The 19,012-nt window shown below is 38.5% G+C and overlaps 1 protein-coding gene across 1 annotated transcript; it reads right to left on the bottom strand.

Moving 5' to 3' along the window:
• Positions 1–6,747: 6,747 nt before the first annotated feature.
• tsku (tsukushi small leucine rich proteoglycan homolog (Xenopus laevis)) lies at positions 6,748–16,321 on the bottom strand. The gene is made up of 3 exons (XM_044118963.1): positions 15,995–16,321; positions 10,626–10,937; positions 6,748–9,718 (listed from the first exon to the last, which is right to left on the bottom strand). The coding sequence occupies exons 2-3, from the start codon at positions 10,929–10,931 to the stop codon at positions 8,978–8,980; spliced, it is 1,047 nt and encodes a 348-aa protein (XP_043974898.1). The 5' UTR covers positions 10,932–10,937; positions 15,995–16,321; the 3' UTR covers positions 6,748–8,977.
• Between the last annotated feature and the right edge of the window lie 2,691 nt (positions 16,322–19,012).

Here is a 19,012-nt window from a genome sequence, read left to right as displayed (position 1 = left end):
AAATTAGGTGTGGATAAATGTTGCACACATTTAGTTACACTAGCTCGGTTCACACAAAGTAGGAAAAGCAGAAGAGTCCTTTGCAACAGCTCTCTTAATTGTAGATTTTCAATCATTTCATTTGCATAATATTACCACAAGAGAGCGCTAGAAACAGCCAAACGGATTGAGAACGGCCGCCATCCTCTTGGAGGACACTCCTGACCCGGTCAGAGTCCCTCAGTAAATTCTGAGAGAGGTTAATTGATATATAAAACACCAGTGATCATAAAACGCTGCATCATTCCCAGGATTTCTCACTCAGACGTCTACATTGCAAAGCATTTCAAGTCAAACAATAATTCAATTTATGCACTTTCAGCAGAAAAAGGATGAGAAAAGCTTTTTTTTCTTCTTTTTTTAACTATGTTATCATTTTAAAATTTAAAGTGTATTTCCTTACCTGAGCACTGACCACTTCAGTAAATAGTTTCTGTGTGGTAGCTGAGACAGTTAAAAAGAATGTGTTGAAGGACAGACGTGAGATGAATTAAGATTGTTTTCATTTGCGTCCACTAAAAAAAAAAAAAAACTAGCCTAAGACCTTGCGTCAAAGTCCAGGAAATAGTGTTTCCTGAACCAAAAAGCCTAATCCACAGGCTCAGTCATGTGGATGTAATTAGAGAGCAGTGAAGCAATCACATCATTTGGCTATTTTTTTCTTTTCTTTTTTTTTTAAAAAGAAGGGCGGGAGTTGCTGCGTCAACAGATCACAAATTCTGTTTGTTCATCACTGTGCTGCCAGAAACACACACAAAATATCTGAAAAGTTGACCTTTGTAAATATGATATGCTTTTGGTGTGAGACTCTGGAAACTGTTTCAGAGAAACACTGTTTGTAAAATCTCTTCTCCTCCAGCTTTGTTTGCATCTCGTTGAAGGCTGAATGTCAGCAGCCAGAGAAACAGAACTGCTGTTCAGTCTGAAGCCCTCATTTATCAATGGAAACTAAAAAGGGGATGTTCTTGTTTTGCCAGGTTTACACACATGTTCTGGCATGCTCATTTGAGGTTTGCTCAAACCCATGAACTGTGGAAGACATTCAAAGAATTGTCCAGGAAACAGAAAAACCCACATACAAAGATAAAAAAAACAACAACCTCATTTCAGTCTTCTAAGGTGGTTTTATAGTTAAAGTCAGCTTCACTCTTTTTATCTCATTAGAGCCCCAGCTGGACACCTCGTCCTGCTCTCTGCACCAGTCAGAACATATTACTGTAAGCCACTCAAAGACAAAACGAATGCATAACTTAGGGATTATGAGACGATAATCAACTCTGAATTTTAAAGTCTTACTGTTCTGAAGGGTTCATACAGTCAGGTATGTTTTAAATTCTGCTGATGGTCATGAAACTAAGACTTGAGCCAGGATGACTACGGCTGCAATGATCTGGATTTTAGCAGTCAGACTGGGATGAGCCAGCAAAATGCATGTCTCCACACGCCTTTAAATTAACATTTTAGTCAACTGTTTTTTTTTATTATTATTTTTCACTGTTTCGCTCTTATTTTATTTTCAGATCTGCCGTAAGTCAGTTTTTTTTTTGTTTTGTTTTTTTTACCTCTGTCTCAGAGGCTTTCGTAACAAACAAATAAATAAAATGTGTTCAGAGGCTGGTCAGAAAAAAACGAAAGAGAAAAGTTTTACAGAGCAGGAGCACTTGATGGAAACCAGATGGAGGAGAACAACAGGGAGGGCAGCGAGCTCAGGATATAACCCGTTTCCTCTGGGAACCTCCACCCCCAGACCACCACTAGGAACAAAGTTACACAAGACCCCCGCTCTACCTGTGCTGAGCTGCATGTTCAGAATGTAAGCAAACCCTGTGGGGTAGAGAGACGTGGTTTCTTTGTGGGAACTAACAAGCATGCACACACCTCATAACAAATTTATCGTTAGCAATTGTGTGGCACACAAGCTGTTTTATGGTGCCAATGGCTACTGTTTGTACAAGTGCATTTTCAAATTTGCAAGGAAAAGAAGAATTTAAGGTGTCTGTGGTGCAGAGTGTGCAACCCTCTTATTTCCTTCCCTAATGTTCAGTTTATTTACTGCAGGAACTTTCTTTTTCTTGTCATGCTCCTGAATGTTGCTTTATTAACAAAGCCCTGCTTTGCTGAAGAGGAGCAACCTCTGTGCAGATTAACCCTTGAATCTGGAAAAGCTGATTCTGCAGCTATTGATTGGTACAGTGGTGTACGAACCCTGATAACTGTCAGCACAGATAGATTACAGAGATTAGTTCACCAGAGATCCAGTGCCAGTTTTATCAAAGGCTGACAAAACATTATTAGAAAGCTAAAAATGGAAAAATTAGTTAGATAAACATTTTTGTATATCTGCTCTCTGGTTGGATTTCTTTATTTATTACCTTTAGATGTCTCGGGGTGAGATCCACTTTGTGAAATGAACTCACAGTTGACTCGGACATGTTGAGCCTGGAATGACGCCTGAGCTCTTTGGATCCGAATCCTCATGGAAACCAGTGGGAGGGCCTTCTAAATGTCTTCAAAAGTAGTGAATCACGCACTGCTCATTTCTCAACATTTACTTCATGGCTTACTTCGGTAACAATGTTGTCAAATTTTGACAAAATTGTTAAGGCATGTTGTCAGAATTTGCAGTAGTTTGTCATTTAAACTTTTGGTTGGTTGAAAACACTGTTTAAGCAACCCAGCGTACGTGTTGAACTTTCAGAAGATTGTCACTAATCTAAATTCAGCCTTTCTGACAATCAGATGACTAATTTAAATGTGCAAATGAACAGGAACTGTGACAAACGCGGTTGGAAGAGTTTACAAATTCATCTTCTCACTGGAATTAGTGAGATATTTGCAGTGGTACAATGTCAACACATGGCAGGACATCAAGCTGACATAACAATGATCTATTTTGAGGCATTTTTGCACATCTTAGTTGTGAGTTTGTGTGTTGGAGTGCATGTGCATGTGTGTGTGTGTGTGTGTGTAAGGTTGTTTTGTCTCATGTGTCTGTTGCCCAGTGATGGAGCACCAACCTGTCCAGGCTGCATCCTCTCTAAGCAATACAAGAGGAAGCAGCTCTAGCCTATTGATGGCTGGATTAATGTTTTTGCCAAATATTCCTTTCATCCTTTAACACAAATCATTTTTGTTCCTCTGGTGTTTGCTGACAGTATTTCTTTGCCACACAATGCCAAATACTTCTTGTTAGCATATAAATGACAAAAACATTTCTGCATTAAATAGTTTAAAAAAAATTGCTTCTGGTGAAGACGTTTTACTGACTTCTACAAGACTGAAAGACAACAAGACTGCTGCAGCTATAAAAGCCAAACTGGTCATTTTCTACAGAAATACAAACTTTGAAGGCAACAGTGGCTCAGAGAAAACAATTGAATCTTTGTTCTCCATAACAATCTGACCTGATGCATTGTTTTTCTGACAAACAAAACCTTTGTGCCGCCCTGCAGTACACTGAGTTCAAGCAAAGGGACATTTAAAGCACAAACACAACATTTGAACTTTTTTCCTTCACTGTGTTGTATTTTGCAGAAAAAAACTACGACTGCACAGTTTCAGTGGCAGTTGGAGCTCAGGGTTGAAGGAAAATGAATTAGCTTCTCAAATGGCTGGTTTCTCCAGAGGATCTTTTCAGGAAGTCACAACACATTTGTCTGATATCTGCTCAAGCAGGAACAATGTGCTTAATAAAGACACCATGGTTCTACTTGTCTGGACAAATTATACACAACCCAAAGCTTCCCTCAAGTTTGAATTAATCACATCTTACTACTGGGTCACCACATGAAAGCAATCCATTACCTTCCAAGTTCTGTGCTCACATTTTCTGCATTGCAACAAATGCAGAGTGGCATCCTTTAGCACTGAACCCCCTCGAAACAAGAAGAATACATTTCATGTGATTATAGAGGCTTACCAGTTCTGCATGTTTGGAGCAACTTTCTTGTTGCATTGTTCTCTCTTAAATTGGGGTCAGAACTTTGGCTAGGCCATGCTGCCATGATTATGCTTCATTTAAGCTATTACTTTGTATGTGAACGTCCACTCCAGTCCATATTTTTTATTGGGCTTCTCCACGATTAGGTTCATCTACTATCTACCTGATGAAACTCAGTGATAAAGAAAAGCAGCCCACAGCATGACTTTGACACCACCATGTCTGATGATGATCTTTATATGTTCAGGCTGATTTGTTAATTTTCCACAACTCGCAGTGTGTTGCATACATGTATACAACTTCCATTTTCGCCTCATTTGATCTGTTCTGGCTTGTGGCAAAAAGCAAATGGGACTCCTTGAAGGTTTTGTTTTTAACATTGTTTTTATTTTTTGACACTCTTCTATAATGTTCCATATCTATGGTGTGCACAACTAATAATTGTGTGTTGACAGATTAAGTTGTGGATTTTTGCAGCTCCTCTAGATTTGCTTCTTGTCTGCTTCGCTTATTCATGTTTTCCTTGCCTAACACGGTTGGCCGTGTCTTGGTAGGACTGCAGTTCTACGAGACCATCAAGGCCAGAGACATTGTTTTGTAACATAACCCTACTTTAAGCTTATCTATAACATTATGTCTGACCTGTCTGCACTGTTTCTTGCTCTTCATGCTGTTTGTTTAATTGTGCATGCTGGGAAGTGTGCATAATTTGAGCACATTTAGTAATTATAGGACAATGTCAAGCATTTGTCACAGCAGCTACTTTTGGCTTTGATTTCAGGTGTGCAAAATCTTACCTTGAGCATGAGCTTTTCAAATTGGGCTATTAAATTATATGTGCATGCACTTTGAATGCTTTCAGCCATTTGGCATCTTTATTGGATTTGAACTATTCAGTTAACAAAGAGAGTGTCCAAGAAAGAACTGTAAAAAAAAAAAAAAAATGGTTTTCAGCTACGCATCGTAACATGTGGAAGCAAAAATATTTTTGAACTATACCCTAACCCTAACCTCAAAACATTTTCTTGTCTAGTTCATTTTTTATTAGTTCAGGCTCGTAATGGTTGTGTAAACCTAGAAAGCTTTCATGAAAGACTTCTACCTGTAGCAATCTGATCCAAAAACTTGCTGGATTTGTGTTGCCTAAACTGGCCCATGCAGAGCAAAGGTGTAAATGGAAAATTTGAAAAAAAAAAAAAAAAAATAGAAAAAAGGAACTGAGCAAAAATAGTGCAGTGAAAATCTTATGACACACGGGATCAGTGTTGATGTCAGTCAAGGTTTAGGAGGTAACAACTGAAGTGTTTGTAGACTACAACATCCAGAAATGTTGGAATCTTTATCCAAACCTCCCCTGCAGTTTGTGTTTTGCATTGCGTCACTGTTTGGGGAGGTTACTGGACTATGAGTCCCCAGACCAAATTCTGCTCAGATCCTGAAAATAGAATGGATTTATGTCAAGAATTGTATTGTATGAAAATGCATCAGTTCATAATTAGTGAGAGCCAAAACATCTGCAATTTACAAATCGTAGCAACAGATGATCTAAACATAGTGTTATACTTAATAAGTTTAGCTGATTTTTGTGATATTTAGTTCTGGTTGGGTGAGATCAGCAGCATTGCTGAGGTACTCAGGAGATGAAAAATAACTGAACTGTCACGCATAGATCCTCAGACAATGCTATTTATAGAAAGCTGTTAACCAAAACTTCCTTTCTTGTTTATTTTCATGGCCAAACAGTTTATTGTTTACCTGAAGATTATTCACACAAAAAATGTTGAATGAAATGTGCAAAGAATACATAATCCAATAGCAAGCAGTTTACCTGAGGAACAACTGCCTTGAGAAAATTGGAGTAAGTGTAAACTAAAAAGGGTCTCTATGTAGCTTTATTCTTTTAGTGTTAAAAGAATCCAATCCAGTACTAAAAGAAGCTGGGTTCTGGTTTTTGTTTCTTGGCTTTAAACAAGCTATTGTTTTACAAGAGACATAAAAAATAAAAATAAAACAAAATTACACAAGCATCTGGAAGTGTTTTGCGCATAGAATCAGTATTCTGAAGGCGTTCTGTCAGCCCTACACTGACTGCAGGGGAATTGTAGTTACAGTCGAACATACTGAAGAAAACTGTGAGGATTCAGGCTTTATCAACACACTTAAAATCCGAAGCCCTAATTTCAGGATGCAACAAGTACATCTACATTCTGATGCAATAGCTGAAAACCCCTTGGATCAGCTTGTCATTTTGGCAGATTCTAAGTCTAATAGAAAGAAAAAGAACAGATTTCCTCATCCTTACAGAGCAAACACTGTACTCATTGCCAAGGACACACAGGATGCCTGTTAGCTGCTGTGTCTGATATCCATCTTCCCTGCCAGTTTTCTCTTTTCTCTGCTGGTCTTCTTCCCAATCACTTTGCCAAAACACCGTGTTTAGTCCAGTATGATAACCAGCAGAACCTCAAGTGTCGTATCACTTTACAGCGTTTCTTTAAGCACAATTTAAAACAACTCTGCTGAGATCTGAGTTTCTTGCCATGTCCCGGAGAGAACCACACCCTGGTGTGATTCAAACCTCCGCAGACATGAAATCACACAGTGCTGGAACTCCAGGAAAATGTTGACTTCAGAGCAGACAGAAGCACATTTTCCAAACCGTGGTTGTATTTTTAACTTGTGTTTATTTCTTTTTTCTCTGTCAAGTTGCCTAGCGATTGTTGCCCGTTTGGACGTCACACAGGATATGAATCAGACGAGTCACTGAGTTCACAGTGTGAGAGGAGTCAATTTATTACACATAAGATTTACATATTAATATGGTTATGTACAGTTTACTTACATTCATACAAATATAGATCTTTAAACTAAAACGTTTTCATTAAAGTGGACAGTTTAAAGGCTGATTCCAGTCTCTACAACAGTTCTTGAGACCGATTCTCCTCTTAATTCAAAAGGAATATCAAGGCAAGTTTACACATGTGCATCAACACACAAAACAAAAATAACTTGCATACAAAAAATGTGATAAACTGGTAGTGGTCCAATTTGTCCAGGGAAACTAAACTTGGTCAATAAAGAGCATGAGAGTAAATCAAGGCTTACTTTTGGTCAACTAGTTCTGACCTTGTTTACGCCTGCTGTGCCATTTCAGCAGAAAAAAAAAACCGTAAGATCAATAAGAACAGTGGCAAAGTAATGAAATGGTCAGAGAACATGGACTTCAAACAAAGCAAAAAATAAGTTTTGGTCATTAAATCTACAGTTTAATATTTGTTGTGGCAAAATACAAAAGGCAGCTTATGAGGCTTGAAATAAATGCTACACAGTTTAAAATGTTACAATAAAATAAAAAAAAAAAAACTAAAATTTGAAATAATACATTTTAACAGGATGTTTGAGAAAGTGCCAGAGGTTTGAGCATGCAATCTGTTCAGTTTTGAGATTGGACTGAATTTTGGTCAAAGTTAAAATAAAGCATAAATCAAAATGAATCATTTGACTGATTAATTTGTTGGAGAGGAAACAGAGTCAATCAGGATGCAGTATATTCACGGCCCAGTGCCCAATTGTCTCCTGCAAAACCAGGAGAAAATTACAAATTTGGAGGGTGTTTGTTAAGTTAATGTTCAAGTTATCTTGTGTAACACTTGTGTTTGAATTTTTCACATAAATACTAGGCTTTGTAGTAGCTTAATACAAGGTTATCAAATTGATCTTATGCTGACCATGCCTACTGCAGAGGTTAGTTAGTCTTGAAATAGACTGCAACTGTTATATTACATTCAATAACGTACATTCGTTTAGAGGAAGGTTTTCATCCAAAGTGACTTACAATATGGTGTTTAGTAGTTTAACAGGTCAGCATGAAAACTGGAATAATTGGGAACCAAAACATCAACCTCAACCAGCAGAGTAACACCTGACTGAACATCCTATAAGTCAGATCCTGTAAATTTGCCCGGGTCACAGTACAAACAAGGAACAACATTGTTCATTGTAAGGCTAGAACACTACAGCTGATTTTTTTTTTTCTTAATTTTAAAGATTTTTAAACAATAGATATCCCAAAACACTGTGCATTGCAGCTTTAAGGCTCAACAGGGTAAGACGAAAAGTGGACAACCTTTCAGACATTACCTATTGTATGGTAATCATTCAACCAGAATGATTAAGCTAAAATAACTGCTAAGTTAAACCAAGATGAGATAGCAAGGTCTGGTGGTAACTTCAATCAAACGATGCATTCAATTTGTCCTCGGATGTCAGAATTTCTGAGTTGTAAATTTCTGCGTTATAAATACTAAATTCAGACCCAACATGGCTGTTGGGAACAGAAGATATTATGAAAGTAGCAGGAATAAAATGGTTTATTTGCACTGTGGATGTTTTATATTTTACCAGTAGTGTACAATTTGCATTTGTGTGTTTATTTTATTTTGAAATGCATAGAATAAAGAGAAATGTGTTTGTATGTTTTGTATTGCTTATAGTGGCCAGCCTGGTTGTGACAAAAATAATTTAAGTTCAGAAATCCGAGGTAAATTGAACACAGCATATAGAAAAACAAACTGTTAAGAAAAAAGAAAGTCTAATCAAGTTCAAAATCGCCCCACTCATCCAGACATTCAAAGTCTTATGCGTACTCTTAGTGGTTAAATGGTAACAATATCTGTCAATTTCTGACTAGTATAAGTACAATATTAAAGAAAATACCACATTTGGACTAAGTTCAAGTAGATCTTAAGACAATCCAATGAAATGAAAAATATGACTCTAACATGTTAAAATTAATTCATGATGCGGTTTTAAAAAGTGAAATGTATTAAAACACTGAAGAAGTTGGCCTGTGCTGCTAAAAATACAGCAAGCATTATAAAGTGTCCAGAGTTTTTTCAAAGCTACATAAAAATGATAAGGTATGATCCACAGTATCACCAGAGAACAGATTTAACTGAGCGAGAGCGATAGGAGTGGCCCATTTCCTGACGCCTGGTCTCACAACACAATGCCGTCTACGTTACAGTGCAGCTCGTCGTTATGCTGGACTTGCCCCATCTGTCGGTGGAACTGTCCCTGTTTTTGAGTCCTCCAGCAGTGGATGCTTTGTCCAAGAGTGATACTCTTGATGCTGGGAAGGTGGCTCAACATGTTAGTTGGCAAAGAAGTCACACCAGAGCCAGACAAGTTGAGCTCCTGCAGAGAATCTAGTCCACAGAAGACTGCAGGGCTTAGATTCTTAAGTTTTGAATTATTCGAGAGGTCCAGAACTTGCAAGTTCTGGAGATCGCTGAAGCTATGCGGCTCAATTTCATGAAGTTCACCGAGGCCACTGAGGGATAAATAAACCAAATCTTTCAGCTGAGCAAAGGCTCCCGTCTTAATTTTGAGGATTGGGTTAGCGTCCAGATTTAGGTACCTCAGCGGAAGTCCCGCCATGTTTGGTACGTTAACCAGCTGGTTCACTGACAAATTGACACTCTGAATATGTAAAGCTCTTCCATGCAAGGTAGCAGAGACTGACACAAGCTTGTTATGGGACAGATCCACGCTGACAGGTTCACCGTTCACTTTAGCAGCGAACACAGCCATGTCAAACTCCTGGAAACTGTTGTGACTGAGGTCCACCTCGGCCAGAGGGAGGCCCGAGAAACAGCTTGGAGACAGACTCTCCAGATTGTTGTAGCTGAGATCCAAACTCTCCAGGTATCGCAGTTTGGACAATGCACTGGGGCTAACCTGAGAGTCAGACAAGAGGTCAGATATAAATATGGAGAAAAAAATGTCTAAAGTTCCTACATCTAAATATTTTTTTACATGCAGTCCAATTTTATCTTACTTGTAGAAGAGTACAAAGTGGCCATAGATCATGTCATATACTGACCATTTAAACCCAGTAGGTAAAACGTTACCTAAGGAAGCCCATCAGGATGAATTGAGTTTTTCCACAGCAAGCATGTAGCAACACTGAAAGCAATCAATTCCTTCCTACAGGAGGAAATCTCCAGCAGAACCAGACTCAAGAGGTGGAGATTACAGAAAGCCAAAACAATAATACTTAAAATGACCTCTGACTGTTTAATATGCCAAGACTAGCATGTTTGCTCTCTTACTAATAAATCTGCTTGTAAAATTTCTTTATCCAATTCCATATGTGTGCAATTAAAACTCCTCCTTTATTAAGTTGATGCTTTAAACATCATAAAATTTAATGGCTGTCGTTTCAGCTGCTCTCCTCACATAGACTGCCGTCTGAGTGCAGCACACAGAGCAGGTCACATGACTCACACAGAGAGCTGCAGCAGTCAACACAGTCTCTCTTAAAATTGGTGTGAAAAGTTGAAAACACTTGCACTGTGTATAAAAAATACTATGATGCAAATCATGTAAAACTGTTCTGCCTGGAGTATAAATACAATGCATGGGACTGAATCAATCTGTTTTCAGTTTTTGTATTTTATAAAACTATTTCGCAAGAAAAGCTACATCTTTTTCTGTAATGTTGAAAATGCAAAAAATTTCTAATTAACTGATCAATAAAGCCTGCTATTAAGAATTTCTTTTTAAAATTTCAAACACTAAACAAAAAATATGATATATAGAGTAACTATTATAAATACAATTTGAAGTTTGTCGAACCACCAACCTTAGTAATTTTGTTGCTGCTGAGGTCCAAACTAATTAGCGTGGTGTAGCCTGGACCGGCTAACATGGCATCGCTGAGAGGGCCCATATCATTGGACGACAGGTCCAGGTGGGCAGTGTCCAAAGGAATGGCAATGGGCATGGAGACAGTGGGACCCATGCCTCTGCAGTCCACCCTGGTCAGGCTGAAACTGTCGAAGAGCCCGAAGCTTTCCACCTCACAGTGACAGCTGGGGTGGCAGTTCCTGACCGCACCAGACTGGACAGCCAGCAGCAGCGACAGGCCGACCCACAAGAGCAGTGCCATTATGCTCTGAAGAGAAAGACAGAGAATACATTACATGTGGGACCTTTTGAAAATGGCCTCACTTCTATTCATACCAGAAACATCATCACCCCCTAAAAAAGAAAAACAAAAATAAACAAACAAAAAAAAAACTGCACAGCTTTGATTAGATCAGAACAGCTTGTTCAAACAAAGCACAGCAGTTTGGTAACTTTAGATTTTCTGTGGGTTCTACAAATGCCATTTGCAAGGCTTTTGTAAAGTTAAAAAAAACTTTACAAAAGCTTTTATTTGTGTCCAATTTTTTCTTCTTATCCGCCTCCCGACAGGTGCGACCTAATTTCTCTGATCAATGAGTTAATTTGCACATTCTAGGTCTACGCACTACAATGAGCACAAACTTCAGATTTAAGGGTATTGTAAATTTTCCTTTTGTCATAAAACTAGAAAAATAATCTGATGCTGCTGAGTGCAAACATAACATTAAACAGATAGAAATTTAAAAATGGTAAAAATAACTAAAGGAAACCATCATACCCTTCTTCTACTGGTGCTCTGTCCATCTGAAAAGAGCTCACTCATGCAGCTCATCTTAAGTAACCTTTGCGCACACACACAAACACACACACAGTATAAAACTGGACAGAGGTCGCAAGTTGTGTAACATGTAAATACGCACAGTCACTTTTAGGTCAACTGGGTGGTGATACAGCAGAGAACGCACGTTAAAAGACACGCTCCGTAGTTCTACTGCATCACGGCTGCATGAGAATTTACATTACAGCTTTTAACTGAATCATGCGAGACCAGGCTGCAATTATCATTCCGTCTCCAGCCCAGCACTATCTCTGGAAAAACTGCAGGAGTTTTACTTGTTCTTGTCCTGAAAGCCTTAAAGTGCTCCATCTTCAAAACCATCACTTTCACTTCCTCGGTAGAGTAACGGCTTGTTTAGTATTTCCAAAACAAACAAAAAAGAATGCTGCTCAGGTTACAATTGTTATCAGAAACATGTCAAAGGTGAGGTGTGCTTGCCTCAGCTTACGTAAGACGCCCCGGTCATTTAACAGCATTGTGCTGTACAGACTGGCTTTAAGTGCCTTCACCTTTGTGCAGCCTTGCATTGGACCATTTATCTCCTTCCCGCCTTGACTTGCATAAAGGCTTATTACATGTACAACTTCAGCAAGACGCTTATCTATGAGAAAAGTGTGTTGAAGTGTGCTCCACATGAATGTCTGTGTCACTGCAGATGCAGTGTTTGACCAGACAGAAATGGATTAGCTCTAGGAGAGTAAAAAATACCACAAATATGTGTTAAAATAAGACAAAAATGTTTCATTTTCTCACTCTTAAATTTTTCAGATCAAATAAATTTAAAATTTGACAAAGAAATTATGTTTTGTAGGGGTACATGGTATATTGACAACATCGGTATCAGCCAATGAATACATCTGGACTAATATTAACAGTCGTTATTTATTTCTGTTTTGGCTATTTGTTTCCAGAAGGGGAGTGGAGGAGGTTGGTCATGTGACAGTGCAGGACTATGTTGAGTTTAACTGAAGCCGTATGGTCGCTTTCTTTTCCAAGGTGTCAAATATATCAGCCTGAATTTTAGTATCGGTGCATCCCTTCTGTTTCTACAAAAAAGTATATATTGAGGGGAAACAAAGCTACCCAAGTAACCCTGGCTTCAGTCACCTATTTGATAATGTGAGATAAGCATAGCAAACGCAGATTAAAGTGTATAAGGGAGTAAATGCGCTTATTACAGTACAATACCTGTACATAATAATTACACTGATCTTCAAGGATGGTGAACTTCAGTACCATTTTCTTCATTCTCCTTCACCCCGAGTGAAGGTTGAACTCTCCTCACCTGGCGTTCCTCCACAGATCCTCAGCAGTAAATCCCACAAAATCTCAAACTGCCTTCAAGAGGAACGGATTCTACTGGTGCAATTAGCCTTGAGCGACAACAGGATGAAACAACGCCTTTGCTCCCTCCCCCCCAAGTGGGAAACCAGCAAAGGGGTGCGAACACACCCTCAGACGCCTTCACAAGTCTCTTTGTGGCTTTATTATTTAAGCGAAAGCAGCAAAGCAACATCTGTTGGCTCCCAAAAACTTTTATTTATTCATTTTACCTAAAGTTAGAGCTACTTTTAAATCTCAACTGATCATCTTACAACTACATGCAAAGTTTAGAAGTTATCAGCGTAGTAATCTGACAATTAAAGTATATCATCAGTTAGATCAGATTATCAAGTGTGTCAGAAGTCACAGCAGTGTTAGATTTGTGCTATTGGTGTTTAAAGTATTTCCCCCCGCAAGGGAAAAACGCAGATAAGGGTTTTCTCTTATCTAAAGCCAAAAGATTCCCCATCCTCCTTTTTTTCTGTGACAATGTGGTGATAGTTAAAGATAAAGGACCCAATGCACATCTAGAGCAGGGTGCAGAGAGGAGCTTCAAACCCAGACGTCTGTTTGACTCTTTCATTTGCATCTACTTTAACACTTAACCGGGGCTCCGTTTCTTCATCAACCATCTGCAGCGCTCTGATGCATCCTCTGTGTCACCGGGACCGCTCCATCCCAATTTAATCTTCAAGTTGAAGGCATGATGAGTGTGTAATTAGAAGATGGATGCCACCCTAATCCCTTTAACCCAAATGAATGCATGGAGCTGAGGAGACGGCAGGGACTTTAAATTAACTCCCCGGTTCTCGAGTGTTTTGAAACAATTAAGAATGGAAAGCCTCATCCTGAAAGATGAATGCTCTCTGCAAACTCGTAAGCAATGGGACTCATCATACTCAAACTTTATACCAATCCTTTCTTATAAAAATGAGATGCAGTACTAATCTTAATACAAAGTACTGTTTAAAGTGAAACTTTTTAGATTAAAACTGTGAAAAGTTACGGTAGTTGTTAAATTTACTGAGAAATTTCATGGGTCCTTCAGGGAACATTCCCTGAAGGTTCCCATATGGTTACGCAGTGAAATGTGGAGATAACCTTCAGGAAAACTGCAGGGTACATTTCCTGAAGGTTTTCTAATGGCTACAGCGAGACTTGAAGTTAACCTTCAGGGAAACAATACATGAATCTTGAAAGTTTCTAGAAAGTCAACATGTAAAAGGTTAGAACTAAAACGAAATTTCCTGAAGGTTACAAAATTTGACATTCTTTCTAAGTTGTACACATTAGTTCTAGTAAGTTCAAGCATAGAAACCAAATGGCTTTAAGGTCTGCCAGGCCTTCTGGTACTGCAGTAGTGATCTACATGTTGGCTTTCACACTGCCACAGGAACGCTACAATTGCATAACAGTTGGTCGATAGCCAACTCAGCCACATAACTGCCAGTGACATTGCCCAACAACAGCAATGAAGATGGTGAGTAATATATGGAGAGAAAGGCTTGATGTGCATCTTTGGATCAACTATCACTGCAAAGCTGCATAACACGATGCAACATTTAGTAGGACAAAGTTAGGTCTAAATGCAACTATGAGGACTATAAGTAGCTACTGTACAGCTATTGTAATCAAAATGCAAACTGGTAATTAGCTCTAGTTGCTCTGGTCTGAAACCACCTTATGTTAGGCAGCTACTCTATGTATTAATTATATTAACTATAGTTTAAAAAAAATGATGAAAGCAGAATGCCCCTTTAGAGTTAAGGAAGAAAAAACTGTGCCAACTGGAAAATATTCTCTGAAGCAGCCACCAATTGATTTATGAAAATGTACCTTTCTTCCAAATCAGAAAATGGTTTAAAATGGAAGGGTACACCATGTATTTATTATGTAATAAATTCACTTTACTAGAGTAGCTTTGTCCCTGCTTGTACAGACAATAAAAAAAGAAAAAAAATCAACAAAGTACTAAAGTAATCAAGACAGATCATAAATTGGCTGGGTTATTTAGTAGTAAAGCAGTCTGCCCTGAAGTAAGCCTGTTATTAGCAATTGATCAATTAAAATGAACTTTATAATTTCCAGTCTGATGATTAATATTTTTTGAAGGGCAATTTTGTTTATAGACATTTTATTTGCTGGTGTCTATCTCCAGCTACGTTCCGGGCGAGAGGCGGGGTTCACCCTGGACAGGTCGCCAGTCTGTGCAGGGCGATAACAGGCCTAATATAGTAAATTTTGCTTTACTTTATGGGAGCACAGTTCCATTTTTTATTTTTTTTTTTGTTGCTTTAAGTAAACTGACTTATTTTATACACCTTGTTATAAAACAACCCAATGAAATTGCTATTGTCTCATTATTAAAAAAAAATAAAAAATCCCCCTTCACGACACGGGGTCAACACATGCTAAAAGCAGTTTTAATTGTGGAACATTGGTCTCATCATTAAAGAAAATTATACTTCCACTCTGCTCTGTGGTATTCCCAGCAGTTGTCCTAACCACAAGCAAACTCTTTACTTTAGATCCAAACGTCAGATCTTAAGTTTCTTTTAGGGCCTAATTAAGTGTAAGTAAACTCCCGCAGCTGTGTCTGCATTAGTCCACAGTGAACCAGCACGCCGCTGGCCCGGTGCGTTAACAGGGGAGGCGGGTACGAGCGCGGGCACCTCGGGAGATCAAATTTCCTGCAGTCCAGCCCGTACGTGGCAAAGCTCTGGGAGCTGAAACATCTCCAACCACCATATCCTAGGCATGTTTCTCCTCTCGGTACAGTTACTGTGAGCCCCGCCCCCCTCCATAGCTGTCACGGCAGCTGCGAGTCCTCTCACTGCGCGTGTATCACAACTCTTCAATCGGATCCAAAAAGTTTTACTGTCCCCTCTTTCTTCGTCAGTTTTTTCTGCGATGCAATAATTTCAGCGTGGTCAGCCCAGTCGGGACAACCAGGGGTGATTTCTGAAGCAAAGACGGGGGGCTGGGGGGGCACGTGAAATCTGATCTGACCAGAAGTTCCGCTGCGTTCCTGCCTCCGAGATCACAACGCTATCACAGCTGCGGAGAATTATCATACTCTTCCAGGGCGAAATCCCCCCAAATAACAAAAACGGTGGCACTTTTTCTCAACTTCTAACGTCATAAACTCTATTTGGAAAACTTACTTTAGTGTCTTTTGAACCTGACACAGTCGGCGCTCTTGGACTCTTCTCACTTCACCGCTTCCATTAGCACTCCCGTGTCGTGGTCGTTCGTCTCTCCTCTGGTCCTCATCGGCTCTAATAGTTCTCCTCTGGGTGTTCTCAGTTGTAATAAACTGTCACAGCCTGGAAACACTCGGAGGCACTGCTCTGTTCCCATCCCACGAAGCCCTGCCTGCTCTTAGCTTGGTTTTTATTTCACTGTAAAGCAAGCCAGAGGGCCAAACAACAACACTTCCGAAGAAGGATTTTCAAATTAAAAGGTTTCAAATTCAATTTGAAACATATGAACTTGAAGAAATTTGATTTAGAGAGTGAGTTTTGATTTTGCAATGAGGTTATAACCTTCAAGAAAGTAGTTTATAATCCTGGAAATCCTAATGCAACACATTTTTCCAAAACTGGTAGTAAATAGCAGTCCCATTTCTGACTCCCTTTCTACTTTCGCTATCTTTTTACTTTTAAAGCTCAGTTCGTAAAACGTCCTGTCTTTGTCCAGGGCTCTTGAGATGTTGCTGCCTTCTTCCGCCCCCTAGTGGAAATGTTTAAGAAAAACGTGTTGCGCAACCAAACGGCAGTTTATTTTATCTTCCCCTCAAGTTAACTTTTCTGATTGAAGTGATAAGAAATAATGTGAACGGAAACAGACTTTTTCTGTGGCTGTGCTGCCTTCTCGTTAATTCTAATTATTAATCTCACGCAAAATCAGCATAGATACACTTGCTTTGATATGCTCTGCAACTATTATGACTACTCTGCAGACTACAAAATAATAGTTGTGGTTATGGCTACAGCAAACATTACTCACAGTACACAGTGAACATAGTCAGACAACAACGTCTAGCAGTCCTGTGTTATCACACCACACTCTTTAAGCGTAAAAGCCTCAAATTCAGGAATATTCTTTGCTTTGTGCAATGCTGTGAACAAATAAGGATTGTAAAGAGTATTCATCCAACCATTCATTGTCTTCTGCTTATTCCAATAGACGGTAAGGTCGGCAGCCAAAGTAGAGAAGCCTTTGACTTCCTTCTCTTCAGCTGCTTGAACCAGCTCCTCCTGAGGAATGCCAAGTCGTTCCCAGACCAGCCGAGAAACATAGCTCCTCTAGCATGTCCTGGATCCCCCTTTATGTCTCCTGGGATATTTCCAGAACACCTAAGGGTGGCAACTTGGAGGAGGCATCCTTACCAAATGCTGAGCCACCTCAACTGGCTCCTTTCAATGTGGAGAAGTAGCTGCTCTCTGAGCCCTGCCCAGATCACTCCATCTCTAAAGGAGAGTCTGAAAACCCTGTGAATGAACTTATTTTGACCATTTATATCTGCAGTCTTGTTATTTCGGTCAAAACCTAGAATAGCGTATTCATAGACAGAGGGACGGACAGACAGACAGACAGACAGACAGATAGATGCAGTTATTAAAGCATGAATAGGCCCTACCAAGTATTGAAAGGATAGATATTAACATACATTTTAGAAGCCTCACATTTGTACTTAAATCATCCACTTTTGATTAGTCTAATGTGATATTCTAATTGGCTTACCTGTAAGAAATAGTCTTTGAAATTGAAAAAAAAGCTTGAAAATGTTTATTGTGTGTAATGAATCTCTATGAAATGACTGCTTCACTTTCCGAGATGATTGGTAAGAAACATTGCACTTTTACTGAATATTCAAATTTTCTTTGTGGTAATATATGTTCGGTGAACTCACTTCTACATTAGCCACAGACGTTCACAAATGTTCACTTGTGTCACTGTCCGCTAGGTGGCAGTAGTTATAAAGCTATCATCACTAACGTGTTACTGAATGACAGAGAGGATTTACAAAGGCCTCAGACTTGGGGGCTTAAGATAAATGTGTAATCCATAAAAGCCAATTTCTAGACACAATCTTGCTACCAAATTCTGCATTTAAATCAAAATTCAACAAAGTTTAGGAGTAATAATTATTCACCAATGACAGTTGCAAAAAACAAACAATAAAGACTGTTATTATTGAGACAAAATTATTTATAAAGCTACTTTAATTTTTTTTTTCCTTTCTTTTGTTCAGAGTGATTTTATATAGGTAAATAGGTTATGATTATATATTATATTATATTATATTATATTATATTATATTATATTATATTATATTATATTATATTATATTATATTATATTATATTATATTATATTATATTATATTATATTATATTATTACAAAAAATCACAGGTGTGTTCTAAGCAAATTGTCTGACAAGCACATCTGTTTGAAAAGGACAAAAGTACATAAAAATTTAATATTCCCTTCATCTCTATTTAGCATTCACTAATTGATTCCCTTCTATTCAAACCTTGCTCTTTTTTATCATTCTGTGGGCATGTTAAATAATTCATTTTCTTTCCATTCACCCTTATTTTCCATTGCTGTTTTTCTTCATAAGATTAAATGCTCTGTGATTTTTCTCAGGAAGTATCCATATACAGTTTTATATATTTTAAACCATTTTTTTCCATCAGAGGTTGACATCCTTCTGCACTTGCTCAGGAGCAAGTGCAGAAACATGTTGTGTTTTGTTCTCTGCTCACAGTGTGCAACATTGCGCTGTGTCATCACTTCTATCCTCTATTCCTGGATGCGGGACATGGTTGTCAAGGTGTTACGTTTAAGAGGCTCTTCAGCTTATGAGGGATGTAGGTCATCAAAGGTGGCTTCACTTTACACCTGAAAGCTTTTATATGAGAAATAATATTGCATAATATTAATATTTTCTGTTTAGAAAATGGCAAGTCATTAGTTTAGATAGTCATGTCTTTTGCATGTACATAAAGACATTTTTTTAAATATCTGAATACCTTAGAGACAGGGGTGGGTCAGTCTTTCTTTGTCTCACTCACACAGACAGCTGTAACCTGATGTTTGTTGGAATCACCTCTGACTTATCTTCCTGTTTCCTAATGATCATTACCATTTAGTTTAAATGTGCCCTTTTTGAT

Source organism: Gambusia affinis, linkage group LG06, assembly GCF_019740435.1.
Source record: "Gambusia affinis linkage group LG06, SWU_Gaff_1.0, whole genome shotgun sequence".
Classification (NCBI taxonomy): domain Eukaryota; kingdom Metazoa; phylum Chordata; class Actinopteri; order Cyprinodontiformes; family Poeciliidae; genus Gambusia; species Gambusia affinis.
Note: the sequence above shows the minus strand (reverse complement) of the source record. Positions and strands in the feature narration are given on the sequence as shown.